The following is a 20431-nucleotide window of genomic DNA, read 5'->3' on the forward strand; positions in this document are numbered from 1 at the left end:
CAGGGGGAGACTCCACTTAGAGCTGCATTCTCTCTAATGTCCAGCAGGGGGAGACGCCACTTAAAGCTGCATTTTCTCTAATGTCCAGCAGGGGGAGACTCCACTTAAAGCTGCATTTACTCTAATGTCCAGCAGGAGGAGACTCCACTTAAAGCTGCATTCTCTCTAATGTCCAGCAGGGGGAGACTCCACTTAAAGCTGCATTCTCTCTCATGTCCAGCAGGGGGAGACTCCACTTAAAGCTGCATTCTTTTTTTCATTTAGTAAATGATGGTCCCATTTAGAGTCAAATAGACCATAAAGCAGGGGATGCTTTAGGGCGGGGCTACCTTGTGAATGACAGGTCACTGTGCTAGCTGCAGGATAGAGGTTTATTGATACATATACACGGCACTGTGGACATTATAATAGCCGTGAACTTGCATCAACATACACTCAGCAGTCTCAAGAAATAGTTCCATCACGTAGCTAAAACCGCAACTATACTTATGGATTAAACAAACCTGACACAGTGTGTTAATTAGAGAGCTTCAGAGGAATGAACCTTTGGACAGAGTCAGTGGAGATGCATTTTAAAGAGCCCAGGATGCAGTAAGTTAAGTTAATTCCATTTAAAACTTTAATTTGAACCAATGACAAAAGTCTTCTTGTCCTTCACTCCCATCAGAGTCAGAGTGAGCGGGCAGTCTGAGGCCTTTTAACCCTTTCAACCTCCGAACAAGTCGCACAAGTGGGGGGCCGACATCAGCATCAAGTGTCTCTTTTCGCTCTGAGGTTTCTGAGCGCTGAGATCAGGAATTGAAAGAGGTGAGAAATAGTCGCAAGAAGTCACATTCAGTCCAGTGAAGGCACCCTGCTGTACCGCCGCTGCAGCTTCCAGGCTTGAAAACCAGTGAAGATGTGTGTGTTGGACGTGAGCCTGAGGCCTTGTGATGACTCGGTGAGTTTGGGGCGCGGCAGGAATCAAACCCTGAGAAGTTGCGCTGCTCACAGGGAAAATTGAATTAAATGTGGTAAAACAATAATGACTTAAAGCTGAATTAGTTCAGGAAGCTGAAATTTCTACAGTTCAGAACGTCAAGTTTTATACGTTTAAAGCTCAATTTTCAGTTAATCCATCTTCGACAGTCACTCAGAGGGAACGACGCTCCTTTTTCTCTGTTGTGCTCATTAGAAGTCAGATTTCTCTTCACTGTGCATCACCATAGAAACACTGGCAGCACATGCCGCTTCCTCTCGTAAAAGTTTTATTGACGGGAAGCTCGTCTGAATTTTTAAAAATATCCTGACGATCCATTCCTGATCTGCCTGACCTCACCTGTTTATTTATATATTTACGGATGTTTCTGTAGCTGCGACACAGCTCTCAGGTGATGTTGAAGTCAGGTGAAGTCCATATCCTCAGCTCCGTTTTCTCTCATTCATTTTGCCTTTGTGTGTTGTTTTGTGTTTAAATTGTTTTCATTTTACCAGTAGAAAAAAACAACGCTAATTACCAAATAACGCACGCCCAGGTTCAACCACGACAACCTGATTTGTAGCATTTGTAACAAAACTAACTTTATCTCCACATCTCTGATTTGATCTTCCTCCCACATTTCAGTCTGCTCATTCAGGATGCAGGTGTGAACCACAGCAGCACACAGTCATCAAAACATGACCTTAAATAACCCAGCAGCCAGTAAAACCTCCTTGTTACCATATTCTTACCTTCGCACTTGAGGCCCTGTCGGACAAGCCCCCAAAGCATCTCCCCACAGTCATCGCAGAAGGCCGGCGCCTTGTAGGAGTGGACGTACAGCGCGTGGGGTCGGATCTGGAAGTCCTCGGCTGTGGCGAGAGCTGAAATTGACGAATACAGAGCACAGCTGATGAATAATTATTCAATTAATCGGCAACCATTTTGATTAGCGAGTGATCGTTTTGAGGTTTTTTTCAAGAGCAAAAGTCAAATTTTCAGCGTCTAAAAATGTGAATATTTTCCTTTGTTCTTTCCTTTTCTATGACAATGAACAATGAACTGAATATATTTGATTTGTAGACAAAACAAGCCATTTGAGGACGTCACTCTTTAAGCATTTTTTGACATCTGTGAGAAATCTACTTCCTGATAATTCTTCTTCTGTCTGTAACTTGGCCAACTTGGTCACAGACAAATACATTGCAATTAGAAGGTTTTGGTGTTGCCATTTAATTAAAAAACAGGTGTCATGTTACCATACGTATCTCTCAGTAAAGCATTTTTAATTTCTTGCTTTGAAATAGGAACTTCTTAAGGGACATTTTAACACTGTTGTAGGCTGTTATATAGGCTTCATCCTCACTGAGTCAGCCTCTGTCAGATCTTAACGAGATTCTTCTTGCTGGAGATTTCAACTGGAGCTGGTTATCCTTTTAACAGCCTGGGATTCATTTAATTTTACACAACTTATCAATTAGAAAAGGTCTTTTATAAACCTATAAATCTGTCCTTGGGTTGGTTCCTTCTCATTTCTGTACATACATCTGTAAAAACCAGAAAAACAGTACGGCCTGCAGTCTCGTAAAACTATGCAGATGTTGGTCCCCGATGTTAAAAAGAGCTGTTAAATATGCAGAAATCATGTCCAGGAGGACCTGAAATCGTCAGAGCTGATTACAATTTAAGTCCATGTTTAAAGATGTAATTGCTCCTGTTTTTCCTGCTGAAATCATCTAAAAACAGGAATCTAATTCATGCATTAGAACTGTTTTATATTGCTTTTTAACTGGATAATGTGCTCACTGACTTTGATGCGCAGCTGTTGCATTTATCTGTTTCTGTACTTTGTTTATTTTTGAGAATTTTCCTTCATGAGACTTTAACATGGTTAAAAAAATGATATATATATATATTGACAAACAACTAATCGATTGATCGAGAAAATAATCAACATGAAAAAAATCGTTAATGCTGCCCTCTAATTCGATTTTTGCACCACTCATCTAGTACTTTCACTTCACCTTGTAAATTCTGTAGTTTTCTATTTTATTTCTGATTACCTCGTATTACTCATTTATTGTACTCTCTCTTTGTCTGTACAATTCCTGTCTCTGTGCTGCTGCAAACAAACTCATTTCCCTGGCTGGTGATCAATAAATCTATCTTATCTAATCTTGAACTGCCATTTTAGTGTTTAATACAACATTTGTATTTGCAGCATTCGAGAGGTTCTGATTAAAGGTTTAAGTGGTCTTAATTGTAAGTCGTGAGAAAAAACACGACTCAATGACAAAAGACTTTATCTAAAAACTGCAGCAGCAGCAGCAGCAGCAGCAGCAGCAGGAGGAGGATGAGGAGGATGAGGAGGAGGAGGAGGAAGTGGTCGTGGGTTTGAACCCGGTGCAGTTCAGGCTGCGACTTTGCTTTCTTCCTCCTGTGTAATTCAAACCTGCCGCTGCTCTGCGTCTGGGTGTTCAGCAGTTGAGGTGTCAGTTTGAGTTTTTACAACCCAACCTGTAAACACGGCTCAGGAAATGACAATAGCTCCACACAATATTATGGTTAGAGCATGCAGGGGGGTGACCCGAGGCGCCGCCGCAGTGAAGGAAACAAGATCTGAGGCGCCCTCGGCATTCGCACAGGGAGGGGGATTAACAAGAGAGCTGGAGGAGGAGAGGAAGCCGAGACAAACCCAACTCTAAAATATGAATATGAGGCGTTTTTACTGCTGGAGAGACTCACAGCGTCCAACCTGTACTGTGCAAACACATAATAACAGTACTACTAATTATACGGGCAACAACGTGTGATCTGTGTTTTAGATTCTAAATTCACACGTTTGACATGAAACCAGATAAAGATTATGTATTTTAACAGTTGATTTGTGTTTCTCATTTTTATCACAACACTCTGGTCCTGACTGAAATATTATTTAACTATTGCATGGATTAACACACATTCTGCCTCACATTGCCCGTCTGCGTGGGAAACTTCGCTGACCTTTTTCCCTCACCCAATATGCGTCGAGTTTTCTGTTTTTTGCTTCACACAGGAGCGCAGTGTGGGGAGTGCTCTCATTTTATCCCCCAACCCTCATGTGATGTACCCCCTTCATACCCTCTTTTGTAAAAGGATTTCCCCTCGGGGATGAATAAAGTATAATTGATTGATTGACATTCATGATTCCCAGAGGATGAACCCTACTGACTTTGATGACTTTTTCCTTTAGCGCCAACATGAGGTTCACATCTGTGCTTTTGAGTGAAATACCTCAACAACTTTTTGAATTTTGATTGTCGTGAAATTGGTTCCGACGTTCATGTTCATAATAACGTTGGTGAGACCATGATACGTTAACGTACCCATTTTAATCACACCTGGGTTGCAAAAAACTTTCCATGGGAATTAACAGACTTTTTTAAGGAATAAACGTGAATAAACCTGGAATTTAGAAAAATGAAGTTTGGCCCTTAACTTGGATTTTAAATATAGTTGGGGAAAATATCGTTTAGCATTATCTTGACTCAAACAAGTTCACTTGTTGTGTTTATTGTTCAATCGATTGTTTAATAAAATAATTGAAACTTGATAAAGTTCTACTTACAAGAAAATCTGTTGAAATGTTTTTAATTGTGATATTTCACATGGATGTCTGCTTATGACAAAACAAAATATTTATATTTATGTTTGCTTATGATACAGTTTGTTTAAATGACCCCATATCTCCAGTTATTCCTATAAATTCCAATAAAATTCCATAGAAAGTTTCCACTTTGGAATATTTCCAAAGTTCCCTGGCCAAATTTCCCATGTAACACAAAGTTTCTGGGAATTTGCAACCCTACACAGACCTGGAATAAAATGGGTAAAACATCTCTTTAACTTCTTTAACTAGCGCCATCATCGACTCAACTTTTCATTTTTTCACTTCTTAAAGCTTCCTAATGATATTTCCCTCAGCCTCAGCAGAGACAGCTGTTTTCAAACTCCTGACATCAGCGTCTGATTGGACTAAAGAGGATTGCAGGTTTACAAGCAAAGCTTAAACAATAGATGAATTGATAGAAAAAGTATGTTTGTTACCGGAAAGCACCACCTCGACCAGGTCGCCCTCGTGGATCTCCTCCGCTGACGTCAGACGCTGCAGGATGTTGTCCGAGTTCAGGTCGTGGCGGAAGAGCAGGATCTTGTCGTACATCCCGAAAAATCCACATTCAGGGAACTGAGGAGGTGGAGAAGAGGAGGAGGACGTCAGGGATTCATGTGGAGAAATAACGGAGAAAAACAACAACTGAGTGGGCGATATTAATAAAATCAGTGCGTGTTCATACTGCAGAATATAGACCATTTATTTTCTTAGACAGCCATTTTTCTGGTAAATCAATTGAAAGGGATCATAGATAAAACTTCCATTGATGCAAAATGATCTAGTTATTTCCATAAAACCTTTCCTACAATGGAGCAATAAACGTAGGGTTGCAACAGAGATTTTCACACTATGATAACCGCTCAGAATATATATCACAATTATAATAATAAAAACATTGTATATTATATGTAAACTATTTTGTTTTCATTTTCCTGACTTCCATCCCAAAGTGAACCATTAACTAACCCGTTTCACAAGAGGAGCACATGATGCGTGACGAAACACCGCGCTGTGAAACTACTGAATCAGTTTCCACGGCAGGAAACCGACCGACCGCCGACGTTTACAGCCTCGGATTTTCTGGGTAAAAACAAAAACACGGCGGTTTCCCAGCAGCGACAGTAGATCCTCTTCATACTGAATCTCAAACACCACGTGCTGATGGTACAGTGGGTGCAGACCTGGGTCAGATCTAATGCCCTCTTGTCTCTTTCTGTTCAAACTTTATTTTCATCCATAAAGTAAAAAAATCCTCAGTCATTCTATTTGACATTTGTGTGAAAGTGACATTTCTGACCGCACTGGAAGGCAGCTTCATGTCATGGAGAAAGGGAGAAAGAATAAAAGAAAAAAGAAAGGGAAGGGAAGGAATTAAGAAAGAAAGAAAAAGAAAGAAAGAAAAGAAACAAACAGACAAAGAGAAGAAAGAAAGAAGGAAAGAAATAAACAAAGGAAATGAATTAAGAAAGAAAAAAGAAACAAAAGAAACATCAAACAAACAAACAATAAGGTAATAAATTAAGAAACAAAGAGAAAAAGAGAAGAAAGAAAGAAATTCACAAAAAAAGAAACAAATAAAAGAGACGTGGGACATCAGCTGTTAAATGAACTCTGTGATTCGTTCCTTTCTAAAAACGTTCTGGCGTCAGTGATGAAGCGGTGATGTTCACCGTTGACCGTACGGGACTCTCAGCCCGCCTCCAAACAAGGTACGGTGACATCGGTCACATGATCACATGATTGGCCGCCGCAGTGGGATGTCGGGTCGCTGAATCTGTGTCAACATTTCACCGAGGCCCGCTGTGTATTTCTTTAGTCGTCTGACTGAATGCAACGCTGAATCTCAAATGAAACGATACTGTCACTATAAAGATTTATAGTTCATTTCATTTTCAATCTCATAAAATGTTGATTCAAACTAAATAGTTTCAGTTTTTCAGTGAATCTACACCAAAGTTACAGTCTAAAAGCTCTTAACTGTTGGACGTGTGTGCATTTATGGCGGGGTGAAGTGTGTGTGTTGTTACGGTAAAGTGTGTGTGTGTGTTCAGGGTTCAGGCGTCTGTGCAGCCTGCAGACAGGTGAAGCAGCTTCCTGCCCTGAGCCTCTCTCTGTGTTAGCAGGATGTTAGCAGCGTGCAGCGCAACAAACACAGAGAGCAGGAAACCCGACCGACAGGTGAGGAGGCAGAAGACGTCACACACACACACACACACACACACACACACACACACACACACACACACACACACACACACACACACACACACACACACACACACACACACACACACACACACACACACACACACACACACACACACACACACACACACACACACACACACACACACACACACACACACACACACACACACACACACACACACACACACACACACACACACACATCCATCATTAATTATGGCTGAGGTCCTGTCACTGACACTCCGCAGTCATTAGCCGTGTGGCCACACACCACCGCTCACACACAAAGACAGTGACAGACGGAGACGCAGGGAACTGTCTGACTGTTATTACATTTGTGTCTCTGTGAAGTTGTTTTGTGTCTCTTTGAAGTTGTTTTGTGTCTCTTCAAAGTTGTTTTGTGTCTCTTCAAAGTTGTTTTGTGTCTCTTCGAGGTTGTTTTGTGTCTCTTCAAAGTTGTTTTGTGTCACTTCGAGGTTGTTTTGTGTCTCTTCAAAGTTGTTTTGTGTCTCTTCGAGGTTGTTTTGTGTCTCTTCCAAGTTGTTTTGTGTCTCTTCGAGGTTGTTTTGTGTCTCTTCCAAGTTGTTTTGTGTCTCTTCCAAGTTGTTTTGTGTCTCTTTGAGGTTGTTCTGTCTCTTAGAAGTTGTTTTGTTTCTCTTCGAAGTTGTTTTGTGTCTCTTTGAAGTTGTTTGTGTCTCTTTGAGGTTGTTTTGTGTCTCTTTGAAGTTGTTTGTGTCTCTTTGTGGTCATTTTGCATCTTTCTGTGTTTATTCTGTGTCTTTGTAGTTATTTCCCTTAAGCCAGAACCCTAACCATTCCTACTATTTATCTTATGAATAACACTTTAAAAAAAATAGTTTCTGCATTTTACTGGTATGGATGCATTCAATTCAATTGGCTTTATTGGCATGAATGTTATATTAACAATATTGCCAAAGTATAATGCAAAAAAAAAAATTCATTGATATTACATCTATTTTGTCTCATTAAAATATAATTTACACAAGTAAAGAAAAAGCTCATTCTGCAGGGGCTATGAATCCAGAACTAAGCAGGAAGCTGAAAAAAAAATTATCCTCGACAAGGACCGGGTGAGGTCTGAACCAGAAGCATGTGCGCTCCAATCAGGTGAGAGCCGGTCGTCAGCTGAGCTGCATTCTGTGAGGTGAGCGGAGAAACAAGAGTTCTGTTAATGGACAAGAGTGTGTGTTTAATACACACTGATCCCCTCTTTATGGTTAATCCTCCATTAACCAGGCTTAACCGACACACACACACACACACACACACACACACACACACACACACACACACACACACACACACACACACACACACACACACACACACACACACACACACACACACACACACACACACACACACACACACACACACACACACACACACACACACACACACACACACACACACACACACAATCCCTTTCACATTCTCGACCTCTGTCTCTAACTGAAGCCATATTTCTGACGACCCCACAGTCTCGTTCTGGTTGTCAGGGGTCGCAGAGGTCAAAACCTCCAGGCCCTGTCGTGACCTTTAACCCCACTGCAGGAGCAGGGGGTGCCCAAGAGGTCTTCAGGCCATGTTTCTATCAAGCCTGTGTGTGTGTGTGGAGGAATTTGTCACCTCGTAATCTGTGCAGCATTCATGCCACTGGAGAGACTAAGTGTTCATGGAGAAAAATAATCCTGGTTCTAAAAAGGGAGGACAGCAACATCAGCAGACACACAGAACACAACTGCTTTAAAGAGTAAAACCGCTGCAAAATCATCCCACGGAGAAATACCTGAGAGTCGCTAACAGCCGGAAGTGGCTAACACTGACATAAAACGAAGCATCAACAACGTAGTTAGTGAACCCAGAGTTTATTAAAAGAGTGTTTTAAAGACGTACCTACTGGCCCCTGTACCAGCTCCTCTCATAGTAAAGTCCATTCAAGTGGATTACCAAAGTCAATCCCAAAGGAAGGAGCCCATTGGTGCTTTGTTTTATGCGTAGGGACGTTTTAATGCCTTCACTGTACTGCCCTGAGCTAATCACTGTTAGCCATGTCCGGCTTTTAGTGATTCTCCTGGATTTCTCCGTTTTTAGTAATTTGATGCATGTAAGTGCCAAAAAAGATCATGGGATAATTTTGCACCAGAATTACACTTTATGAAGCCTGTTCACATAAACAATTGGTGCGCATAAATGTTGTGAGAATAATAATGTAATATTTAAAAAACAAACCTGTAGCTTTAAAGTGGACCTATTGTGCTTTTTATTAGTTTCTGTCATATAGATCTTGTTATAATGGGGGATGTTGATGCTAAACATGACCAAAACTGCAAATATTAAGGGAAATGTGTTTACGGGTAACCAGTCTAACCCCCCATGAGCAGATCTGCTTAGTCTTTTCTACTATCTCAGCGGTCTGATATCATCAAGCCTTCTCGGTTTTTTAAATAAGGTCACCTGCTCCAGGAAAAGCAAGCCGGGCACGCTCTCGAAATACAGCTACGTGCGCTACGGTAGATCATGCCGATGTTTACTACATGTAGCTACATGTTTTGTGTTTGGTTTATAAAGCGTTCTTTGTGATTTCTGACCATAGACTATATAACCTCTTTCATTTTACCTCTTCCCTATCTATGAAAAGGTGTCTCACTAAAGAAAGAAGTGATCATTATTGTTCACAGGTAGTTGTTTGTTTTGTACGATTGGGGATTTTGGAGCATAGACTGTATAAAGAATTAGGCGTAGCCTCTCCGTCGGGGCCTATTCTCTCACATTGATCCAATCGTCCTATAGGAGTCTCCATCTTGTCAAACTTTGACTCCGCCTCATTTTCTCTTACCAAAAAAAGGCATGTATGTGACATTGGGGGGAGGGAGATACGCCCATCTGGCTGATGTTTACCTCTGAGGAGAAGTCAGAGCCAGCGGCTAGCTGTCACTCAAGAGGCCACGCCCCTAATTATTCATACACTTTAACCTCCAATGAAATAAAAACTAGCCTGGTACAAAAAAATTCACCCCCCTCAGTGTTGTCATGGAGATATGACCTAAACATAAAGACTAGAATGTTTTTTTGTCCCAGGCCTTAAACAGGTTTAATGATGCTGTGAAAACAGCCTGTTTAACATGGGGGTCAATGAGAAACTGCTCTATTATGAACCCTGCCCCTAGTGGACACTCAGAGAGCTGCAGTTTTTGGCACTTCCTCAGTGGATCAACCAGGAAGTCGTTGTGGTTGGTTCTTGTGTCTGATGGTAGAAATCGCTGCTTTACTACGACTGTACTGTTTACTACATGAAGCTACATGCTAACGACAGACAAAGCTGTGATATATTTGTCACTTGCGCCGTTCATTTCTTCCTTAACTGAGAGCACACGCTTGCTACAGCATGTCCGGTTGTGCTGTGTTTGGTTTATAAAGCCTTATTTGTGATTTCTAGAAGAAATCGCTGATTTATTGCCCCAAAGTCCACTATTTACTACATGTAGCTACATGCAAGCCGCAGTAATATAAGGAACAGTGGGGAGGAGACCAGGAAGTGCCTGACCAATCAGAGCAGACACGGGGGGTGAACAATGAGCAGTATGAGAGAAGTATTGTGTTTTTTGAACATTAAAGCATGTAGACACAAATCTGAGAAAGAGTATACTAGGTCCCCTTTAAAGAGTAGATATCTTACTATAATCACACATACAGCTGTCTCTCCTGCAGTATAGATGTTCATACCGTAAATATTTTAGTGTACTCTTATCAACCCTTTGCTGTTTATTCTATTGATTATACATTCAATACTTCGTTTTGCACTTGTGGTGAACTGCATTCCTTATTTCAGTTCTTAAAGTACAGTTTATTCTAATAGATTATTATTAAAAAAACATCAGTTTATCCACATTTCCTTTAACACGGACTGATAAACAGGATCTTATCATTTCATATTTCCTCACAGCGGTTTATAAATAACATGTGAACCTGCAGCGATGAGAAGAAAACAAACAGATAAAACAGCTGCCGTCTTCCGCTAAGAGCCTTTCAGCGCCAATAAAACTCTTCAACTCTTTAACGCGTGCGTACGATCGGGCTGGAGGGACGACGCTGAGAGGGACTGATGGGAAATATGAAGGTAAACAGCAGCAGCATCCGCTCCGCCACCTCCATCAGGAAACAACAGGAAGCAGCGCTGAGTGGGTCAAGGTTGTCAGCAAGAGGAGAGTTTGTGTGATTGAAATGTGAATATCTTCTGGTTTCTTTGCTCCTCTGTGACAGTAAACTAAATATCCTAGAGATATTTGAGAATGATATCTTGAGCTTTGACCAAACAACTGATTAACCGAGAAATTTAAGTCTAAGTCTGATAAAAAATGGACCCCTGGTCTTTTTCAGCATGAAAATCCACCAAATAAGCCATGGAGAGAGTTTTTTTGGTTGATCAACCATGTGTAGAGAATGCCTGGAGAGATGCTAACAGCCCCAAAGGGCTAACACTGATTAGCTCGGGGCGGTGCGCTGAACGCATCCAAAACAGACTTTTTCTAACCACTAATACTTCTCAAAATAACACAAACCTCTGCATTAGCATGATTAGAGACCTTACACAGAAAACAAAACAGCAACAACGTAGTTATTAAACCCAGAGTTTATTAAAAGAGTGTTTTACAAGTCTGTGCCTTACCAGTAGGTCCATGTTGACAGGTCGTCAATGACATTCAAATAAAACTAGTGATTTTTGGAGTTTCAGCCTGTGAGAATGTTTTTAAAAGCCTCTAGGCTCTAGTTTCATAAATAAATACATATTTTATATATTAATATCACTTTGAGGAGTGAGGGCAGATATCAGGAGGGTATTAGTGCTGATTTAAAATAAATACAAGCAACAGGAGAAAAATAACCTATTTTTTTTCTCAACCATTTCATGAAGTTGACACGTCGGAATTATTATATTAAAAAACCTGAAAACTGAAGTCTGTTAAATCAGGGCGGTTTCTTGATTTATTTAGGGCTCCAAAGTTCAATTCAAGCACATTTCAAGGTGCATCTTCAAGCTTTTCCAGCATCTTACAGCTGTGATAAATTACAAAATTATATAAATACAATATACTGATTATTGCACTTCTGCATCACATTAAAATGAAAGGGCTTTCAAGGATTTCCGGCAACCGTAACAACCCTTTATATGGGGACTCTGTGGTTGCAAAGGGCCCCTGAAGCTGAAGGGGATTTTTAGAAGTTAAATGTGTGCACCCGGACCTCCTAAGTGGGTTTAGAGTCTCTACACCAGTTTTGCGAAATATGAGGGCCCCCCCCCCCAAACAAGACTTTGAAATGCAGCCCTGTGTATAGTATAACTGTGTCCGCCCCACTTGTGAAATCACATTTGCACTCCCCACCGGCTGCAACCGTCACTTGAACCAGAGCTTGGAGGTAAAAACAGGGAACCAAAACTACAAACTCATCCGCAGCACGAAAGAGAAAAAAGAAACCACAGACGAAGAAGAGCACGACGGCGCTCTGCAAACTCAACTCCACCTCCGATCCACCCATCCCTTCATCTGAGGAGATTAATAATAAATATTCTCCCAGCAGGTGTGACTGTGACTCAGGAGGTCGGACTGAACTGTTGAATGTGACCTCAAAGGGTCCCGTGGTCGACCACAGGAAGACCGCCGCTTAAACCACACACACGCATGCACACGCACACACATATGCGCGCACATGCACACACATAAGCGCACACACGCACACACCTTTTTAAATGATGTGACCCGACCTGATTGTCTGGATGCAAAAGAGCGTTCTGATGTCCCGGTGAGATTTGGACGCCGTCAAAGTAAATATCAAACTAACTGATCTATTTCCTGTTCCACACCAGATGACATCATCAGGGAGACGGGAAACCAACCCACTGTTTTCTTATCAGATCCACAGGTACAGTAGAGTCAGAGCAGGAGCTCATTTATAGTTTGACCGTCAGCGTCTCAGTTGATTTTAATAACAATGATTGTGACAAAAATATGAATTTAGATGGATCCAAACGGGGTTAATCTGGTCGTTTCATTTCTCTTTTATGTAAGCTGTTGAATTAACCTCCATTAACGGCGTTAATGTCTGACTGTCTCTTTGAATTTCACCGGCTTAACTTTTCCATTATGAAGGAGAAATCCACAGTTAGAAAATCACTTTTCATCCTGTTGCTTTTGAGGTTTTGTCACCAAAATGTTGTGATTATTGTGTGTATTTTTAACGTGCAATTAAACAGCAACCTATGCGCTTAATAGTTATTTTAACTGGTTTGTCCTCTCAACATTCACTCTGCAGTCTCTGTAGAAGCTTTTAAATGGGCCTTTGTTTCATCTTAATATGTCTCTTTTTAAAAAGTATTTTATTTACTTTCTTGCTCTTTTTTTGTCTGTTATGACCACGTTTTTGTAAAGCACTTTGTGAATTTTATTTCTGTGAAAGGTGCTTTATTAGATAAACTTATTATTATATACACAATTCTTAACATAAAAACGACCAAGAAGAGATGCTAAATGACTGAAAAAAGACACAAAACGACCACACAGAGACAAAAAGTGACAACAAAGACACACAAAATGCCTAAAAACAGATGCAAAACCCCCAGGAAAAGATGCAAAATGCCTAAAAATAGATGCAAAACCCCTTTATACAAAACTCCTCACACAGTTTAGGGTTCTTAAGAACATTCCTTCATGTTTTAAAGCACACCGGCCTTTGTAACTATTTAGTTAATCGAGCAGAGAGAAGGATGAGAGTGGAAGAGAGAAACATGGAGAGGGAAAGCTGCGTCTTCTTTCAGATGAAAAACACATCAAAGCAACAAGTTGAGCCTGAATAATGTTTAGAATATTTCCTCTTTATGCATTTATTTACACAAGCTAATATTTCACCTTGATTTCCTGTTTACAAAAGCAATATTTGCCTCTTAAACATAAAAATGTAATCAATATTTTTAAAAAGCTGGAGTTTTTCATATACAGTAACACTGTCATCTGTCTCTCTCTGCCTCTGTCATTCACGTCTCTACCTGCACCGCCACCTGGCCTTGGTAGCCTTGGTAACCGTGGAAACCAGCAGAGCCGAGGCGACGGAGTGGGACGAGACGCTGCTGTATTTTTTATGGTTTAACTGATGTTTCAGGAGCTTTTATCTGCAGATTGATTTAGTGTTTCAGATTGTTTATCTTTGTTTTATTGATCTCAAGATGTTTTAAACTTTAAAGCATCTTTGTACATTTTTAGACCTTATTGTTCATTTATTTATCTCAAAAAGTCATTTAGATTCATATTGATTGAAATAAATGATATATTTTTTTCCTAATAATCATCATCGTGATTAAATAAACTGTATTATTTCCAGTTTGAGACAGTTTTTAGGACAATGAAATGTGACCAGAGTTAGTTGTCTCTTGTTTTCCATGACTGGAAACTGTTCTCCAGGTTTTCCAGGAGCCTGTTCATCAGTCTGTTCATCAGTCTCTCTCTTTTAGCTCGTTTTTCTGTAACGCCTGAGGGAAATACCTGTCCCTTTAGCTGCTAAATGATCCACTGTCTTCACTTTAAGTCAATACAAGAGTGGCATATGTGTGTGTGTGTGTGTGTGTGGTCAGCGGGGCGACTTACTTACAGGGGAGGGGAACTTCCCTACTTCCTCCCCCACCACCACCTTCTTACTACACAAACACAGAAACAGTAACAGCAGTAAATCAGAGCTGAAGACAAACCTCACAGCTCCGTGATGTGCACACAAAAGCAGGAAAAAGAAAATTCCAATGGTGATGTCACTCTGTAGGCTAAAACAAACTGGAAACCAGCTCAACCGTGACGTCCTACTAGAGGTTCACATGGTCAAATAACAATAGGGTATATTCTGTGTTGGACCGGAATATTCAACTGGATATGTGTTGGGTAGAAATTTGGTTTTCAGTCTTGGCATTCGGTAGGGTTGTAACGGTACACTAAAGTCAAAGGTTCTGTACGTACCTCGGTTCTGAAGTCACGGTAAGGTTCATAGTTAAGGGGGAAAATGAAACTGCTTGGTTGTCAGAACGAACATTTAATTAATAAGCAATTAAGTACAAACATCAAACAGTTTTAGCTGTCAGAAACATACTAATAAAATATACTGCGGCAGACCAAACAGGTTTCAATCATTTTTCAATATGAGAAGATTATTCAGTGTGTTGTTCTCGCCCCAGTCAACAGTACAACCTGAAGTTATTCTAAGCCTTGACGCTGAGAAGGCGTTTGATAGAATTGAATGGACCTATCGTTTCGCAACCTTGGAAAAAATTGGAATGGGGCCTACTTTTTGTAAATGGATCAAAGTTCTATACTCAACGCCTATGGCTGCAGTCAGGACAAATATCCTGAACTCGGGATGTTTCTCGCTCCACAGGGCTACGAGGCAGGGTCGCTGCCTGTCGCCCTTCCTGTTTGACATCGCAATCGAACCACTGGCAATTGCTATTAGATCAGATGGAAGGATAAAGGGTATATCCAGGCGTGAAATAAGCCATAAAACCTTGCTTTATGCTGATGACCTGCTTCTGCAAATATCCGATCCAATTGGAAGCATGCCGCACCTTCTCCACTGGTCGCAAAGGTTCAGTAGCATATCAGGGTATAAAATGTATTTGTCAAAGTCTTTATTATTTCCATTGAATGATCTGGCAAAACAGATAACCTACGAAAATATCCCTTTCAAAATTGAAAATGTTAAATTCACTTACCTGGGAATAGAAATAGCAGGATCGATTAAGGCCATTTTTCAGAACAACTACAGGTGCATTTTAGACCGTACCAAGGCTGACTTGGATAGGCGGTCCAAGCTGCCATTCTCACTGGCAGGACGTATGAATGCAGTGAAGGTGACTGTAATGCCCAGGTTTCTTTATTTGTTTCAAATGATTCCCATTTTTCTCCCCAAATCCTATTTTGCCCGGCTGGATCGCTTCATTTCTTCGGTCATATGGAATAAAAACCTGCACGTATAAAGAAGGCAAGCTTGGAGAGAGCTAAGCCGATGGTGGTTTGGGTTTTCATTATCTTTAATGGTGACTTTTAACGTTTGAAACTGCTGCTATAACGTTACTCCAGTGTGCTAACTGCATATACTGTAGCTACTGATAATCTTGGTTGATGTTGGAAATTTCTCCCCATTTTGAGATCACATTCCTGCTGGAGAATGTTAGATTGTGTACTTTTTGGATTAGAAGTCTCTATTTGTAGTTACTTGCTGTAAAAAAGTGAAAGTCATACTCCGTTATAGTCAGTCTGAAACAGTCCGCTGCATGTTGCTGAAGCCTAAGTTTTGTTAAGTTTTAACGTTAAAGGTTTAAAGTGTGTGCTTTAAAGGATTAAAGTGCGTGCATGCAGGCTGAAATTCACCACGGTGTTCTGAACAGAGTAAATCCGCTATAGGAACGCTGCAACGCTGTGACGTTCATCTCAGCCGGGAACGGAGAAATGTCCGGTCGAGTCACATTAAAACGGAGCGCTTTGAAGCTTGTAGAGGTCTGTGTGGTTACACTGGAGTTCACATGAGAGCCTCATCAGGTTTTCCTCTCTCTGTCATCACACCCTGCAAAGCTGCTGAACCCATTTGGTTTGCAGCAAAGAGTGTGTGTGTGTGTGTGTGTGTGTGTGTGTGTGTGTGTGTGTGTGTGTGTGTGTGTGTGTGTGTGTGTGTGTGTGTGTGTGCGTGCGTGCGTGCGTGTGCGTGTGCGTGTGCGTGTGCTTGTGTGTGTGTGTGTGTGTGTATGTGTGTGTATGTGTGTGTGTGTGTGTGCGTGTGTGCGTGTGTTGGTGTGCATTAAACACAGGTGGCGTATTCAGTGCAAACGGTAAAAACCAAGAGATGGCAAGAGACAGTTTTTGTGGCAATGAAGAAGAAAACCCCGTACAGTGAGAGATCAGAAGCCAGAATAAAAGTGTGAAAAACGTACCTTCTGATCCACAATGGAGCAGACCAGCTCCCGGACTGCCGTCAGCGAGTGGTCTCCGTGGTCGAGGGTGACCGTCTCCCTGGTGAGTCCGATCTGAAGCAGGAAGGAGACCCCCTGGATGGATCCCCCCTGCGAGTTGGTGGGGCTGGGGGCCGTTGTCTGGCTCCCGTTGGACAGCCGGCTGCAGAGAGTGGCAGGCGGGCTCGGGGACGGCGACGGGGTGGGCGGGGCGGCATGATGAGGCAGGGCTGGGAAAGGCCGCGGCGAGGCCAGCGGCGGCGGGCTGTTGTCGGCCGACATCGGCTCTGCTATCTGTGACGTCGTCCAGGCGGGAGAAAGGCGTCGCAGGTGAACGACATCCACAAAAAAAAAAAAGGAAAATGCGTTTGTCAGCCGAGCGTTTCCTGTTCACGTTCGCTTTCCTCGCCGCTAAAACCCTGCAGGAAAGGTTTCCTCTCACTGACGGACATCTCTGATGTAGAAACAAACTAAAACATCGATGAAGGAAGGTTCAACTTTTAAGAGTTTGATGCAGAAACAAACTAAAACATCGATGAAGGAAGGTTCAACTTTTAAGAGTTTGATGCTTTAAATCCTCCGGCGTCCTGCTGGGCGACTGTGGCGTTTGATCTGAGCAGGTTCAGCTCCTGTGGGAATAAAATAAGCACGATAAAGAATTATTCCCTCTACGAAATACTTTAAATGTCAAATACGGAGAATGAGCAGAACACCGCCATCTAGTGTCTAAAGATTGACGTCGCAACCACAGAAAATAATTCCACCACTCAGGTTGCCAGGTTGATCAGACCCTGCCCAGTAGCCTACAAGAGACCGGAGTCTGTTTGAGCCTGTTTGAACCTGTCCCCTCCAGAAAATCACACCATAAAAACAAGGATTATAGGAGTTTGACTGACAGTTAGCGTTAGCCGTTAGCGTTAGCCGTTACAGTTAAGGCTCGGCTCTACCGATCAAGGAGAAACGTAGCTATTTGGGCGTACGTTTAAACTCCTTTCTCTCAGTCCATGGAGTGAATCTTTGGCCTATATTGACTCGCTTTTTGCCCGTCTCCGCTCACTCAGCTGCTGGGACAAATAACCATTTTACCCAGTGCCAGCCTACAGTAGCTGCACCCAACAACACACAACCTGGCAACCCTCTTTTTTATGGAAAAGCAATACTTTCATTCTGTACCCCTCAAAAGCCTTGTGGTTTGTGACCTTATAATGTTGATGTTTATGAATGAATTGGAGTCAGACTGATGTATCACTTGGACAATGTTATTGGTCGACACTTTAAAAAGTCTCATATTCGAGCCAAAGTCTGTCAAGATTTAAAGGAAAATATTTTATTTTACTTTTGAAAAAACACATTAAAATCTGTTTATCATTTGGTAACAAAAAATTAAAAACTCAGGTCAAAATGCATCTATTTTATAAACATATTATCTTGTATTTTTTTCAGATAATACGGCTGGATGGACCCTTTAAGCCTCTATAGAGATTTATACATTATATACGGTATAGTCTAAGCTTACCTGGACCAAGATCGTTTAATTTGATTTAATTATGTGTACTGTAACGATTCGAATACTGTATGACGTATTTTAAGAAAATGCCGGTTCAATAACACACTTTAAATAAATTCTACTCATTGTAATGAAGATAAATGTAACTTTTTTATCCCTGTGACACTTATTCTACTGTAAACATTACACATTACAAAAACACCAGGTAACAACAAATTCAAAGCGCAGGTCAAATATATATAAATGAATAAAGATATTATATATTAAACTACAGCAAGTCTAAACTTCATTTTATTTCATTTATTTTTTACTGTAATATACATGCAGAACTTTTAAAGTACATTCCAGTTCAATAACACACATTAAAATCAATTCAACTCATTATAATGAGAATAAAAGTGACATTTTTTAAACCCTGTGACGTTTCAAACTTCTGTAAACTTTACACTGAATTTTGTTTTATTTATATTATCCAGGCAGAAACTAAAACTCTACAAGAACATTATGGATATTTTTGTATTTATGTGCCAAACTGCTCCAATCTCAGATCACAAATAAATAAATAAACATTTGTCGAATTATGTTTATTTTGATTATTATTACTTTGGGTGAACTGATCCTTTTAGCCTGTGCAGTTAAATACATGTGATAAGGAAATATTAGTACAGTAACAATAATGAGTACAAATGTGACTTTTTGACAACTATAACTAAATAAATACGCTGCTCACCTGTGGTTGCACAGGGAAACCACAGTTTTGCAACAAAACATATTCATAATAATAATAATAATAATTGAGTAAAACTGTATAAAGTGAGACAGCAGAGCAGCAGCTTTGTTTTAATGACATCCACACACGTACAGAGGAGTTAACGGCAGCTTTACCTCAGAGAACAGGGCGGTTTTTCCGCTTCCATCGGCGCACAAACGGTGCGGGGGGGAAAAGTGCGTGAACCTCCAGCGGCTCCTGTTCAAGAGGTCCGTTGGACCCGGTGCACCGGCTCCGGTAAAGAGGTTACTTTGAGACTTTTTTCTCTCCAAACTTTCCCCGGAGAACAGAGACGTCCAACCCGAGCAACAGCAGCTTCACGCGGGTCTGATCATCGCAGCACCGACACAGCAACAAGCAGGAGAGCAGGAGGACGTCTCACTCTGCGGGGTTTCCAGAGACCGGGACTCTGGAGGCTCCGCGGGTATGGAAGCTCAACTGTGATAATGTGATGGAAATAAACAACAGCATCCTGGGAGTCAATATAATAACATACTTTACCAAAATAATGACTTAGTAACTATAAATATTGACTTCGTGTCCCAAAATAATGCAAAACCTTCTCAAAAATAAAAAATAAAAAATGTATTATCTCAAAAATATTACAATATTCTCAGTTGTTATTTTGATAAAGTTTCTTATTATTTTTGAGATAATAAGTCATTACTTTTGATAAAGTTTCTTATTATTTAAAAAACAAGTCATAATTTTTTTAAACGTTTCTTATTTAAAAATAAGTCATTATTTTTGATAAAGTTTCTTATTATTTTAAAACAACTTTGAGCCAGCTATGATCAAGCCTCAGCCCACACATGAACCCCTCTTAATATATCCACTGAAACAATCCCTAATTGAGCTTTGACATATAATGATAAATCTTTATCTTCGGTTGTTGACTCTTTTATACCTCAGAGCAAATCTTCTTTCCAACTATAGACGATCTTTGTCTGTTGCCTGTCATTGGCTCAAATCAGATGATTCTGTGGCGCCATCTCCAGGTGGAAATACTTCATTACATGCTGTAACACCACAGTGCAAAGCAAAAGTCCTGCATTTACATTTTTACTTTGGGAAAGGGTTAGGGTTAGGGTTAAAAATATATGATAATATAATTATTGAATGTGTTCATCACTTTAATGTTGCAGCTGGTAAAAGTGGAGCTCATTTTAATCACTTTATATACTGCAGGGTAATTAAACACCATAATAATAATAATTATAATATTTTATTAATATAGAACGTATCCAATCAAAGTTACAAAGTGCTTCACACAAAAGAACTACGGAGGCCTCAAAGCTGTACCTGAATGCCATGATTTTATCACACATGAACTACTG

General features: G+C 40.7%; 1 protein-coding gene across 1 annotated transcript in view; it reads right to left on the bottom strand.

The window, feature by feature from the left end:
* The window catches only part of LOC310962285 (serine/threonine-protein kinase D3-like), a 42253-nt gene extending 22872 nt beyond the window's left edge, over positions 1–19381 (bottom strand). The window contains exons 1-4 of the mRNA XM_083934697.1: positions 19211–19381; positions 16801–17447; positions 5045–5183; positions 1711–1842 (exon numbers count right to left, since the gene is read on the bottom strand). Of these exons, the coding sequence (XP_083790823.1) occupies positions 1711–1842; positions 5045–5183; positions 16801–17100 (571 nt within the window). The 5' untranslated portion in view covers positions 17101–17447; positions 19211–19381. The remainder of the gene's footprint in view (positions 1–1710; positions 1843–5044; positions 5184–16800; positions 17448–19210) is intronic.
* Positions 19382–20431: the final 1050 nt, after the last annotated feature.

Source organism: Echiichthys vipera, assembly GCF_963691815.1.
Source record: "Echiichthys vipera genome assembly, chromosome: 19".
Classification (NCBI taxonomy): Eukaryota; Metazoa; Chordata; class Actinopteri; order Perciformes; family Trachinidae; genus Echiichthys; species Echiichthys vipera.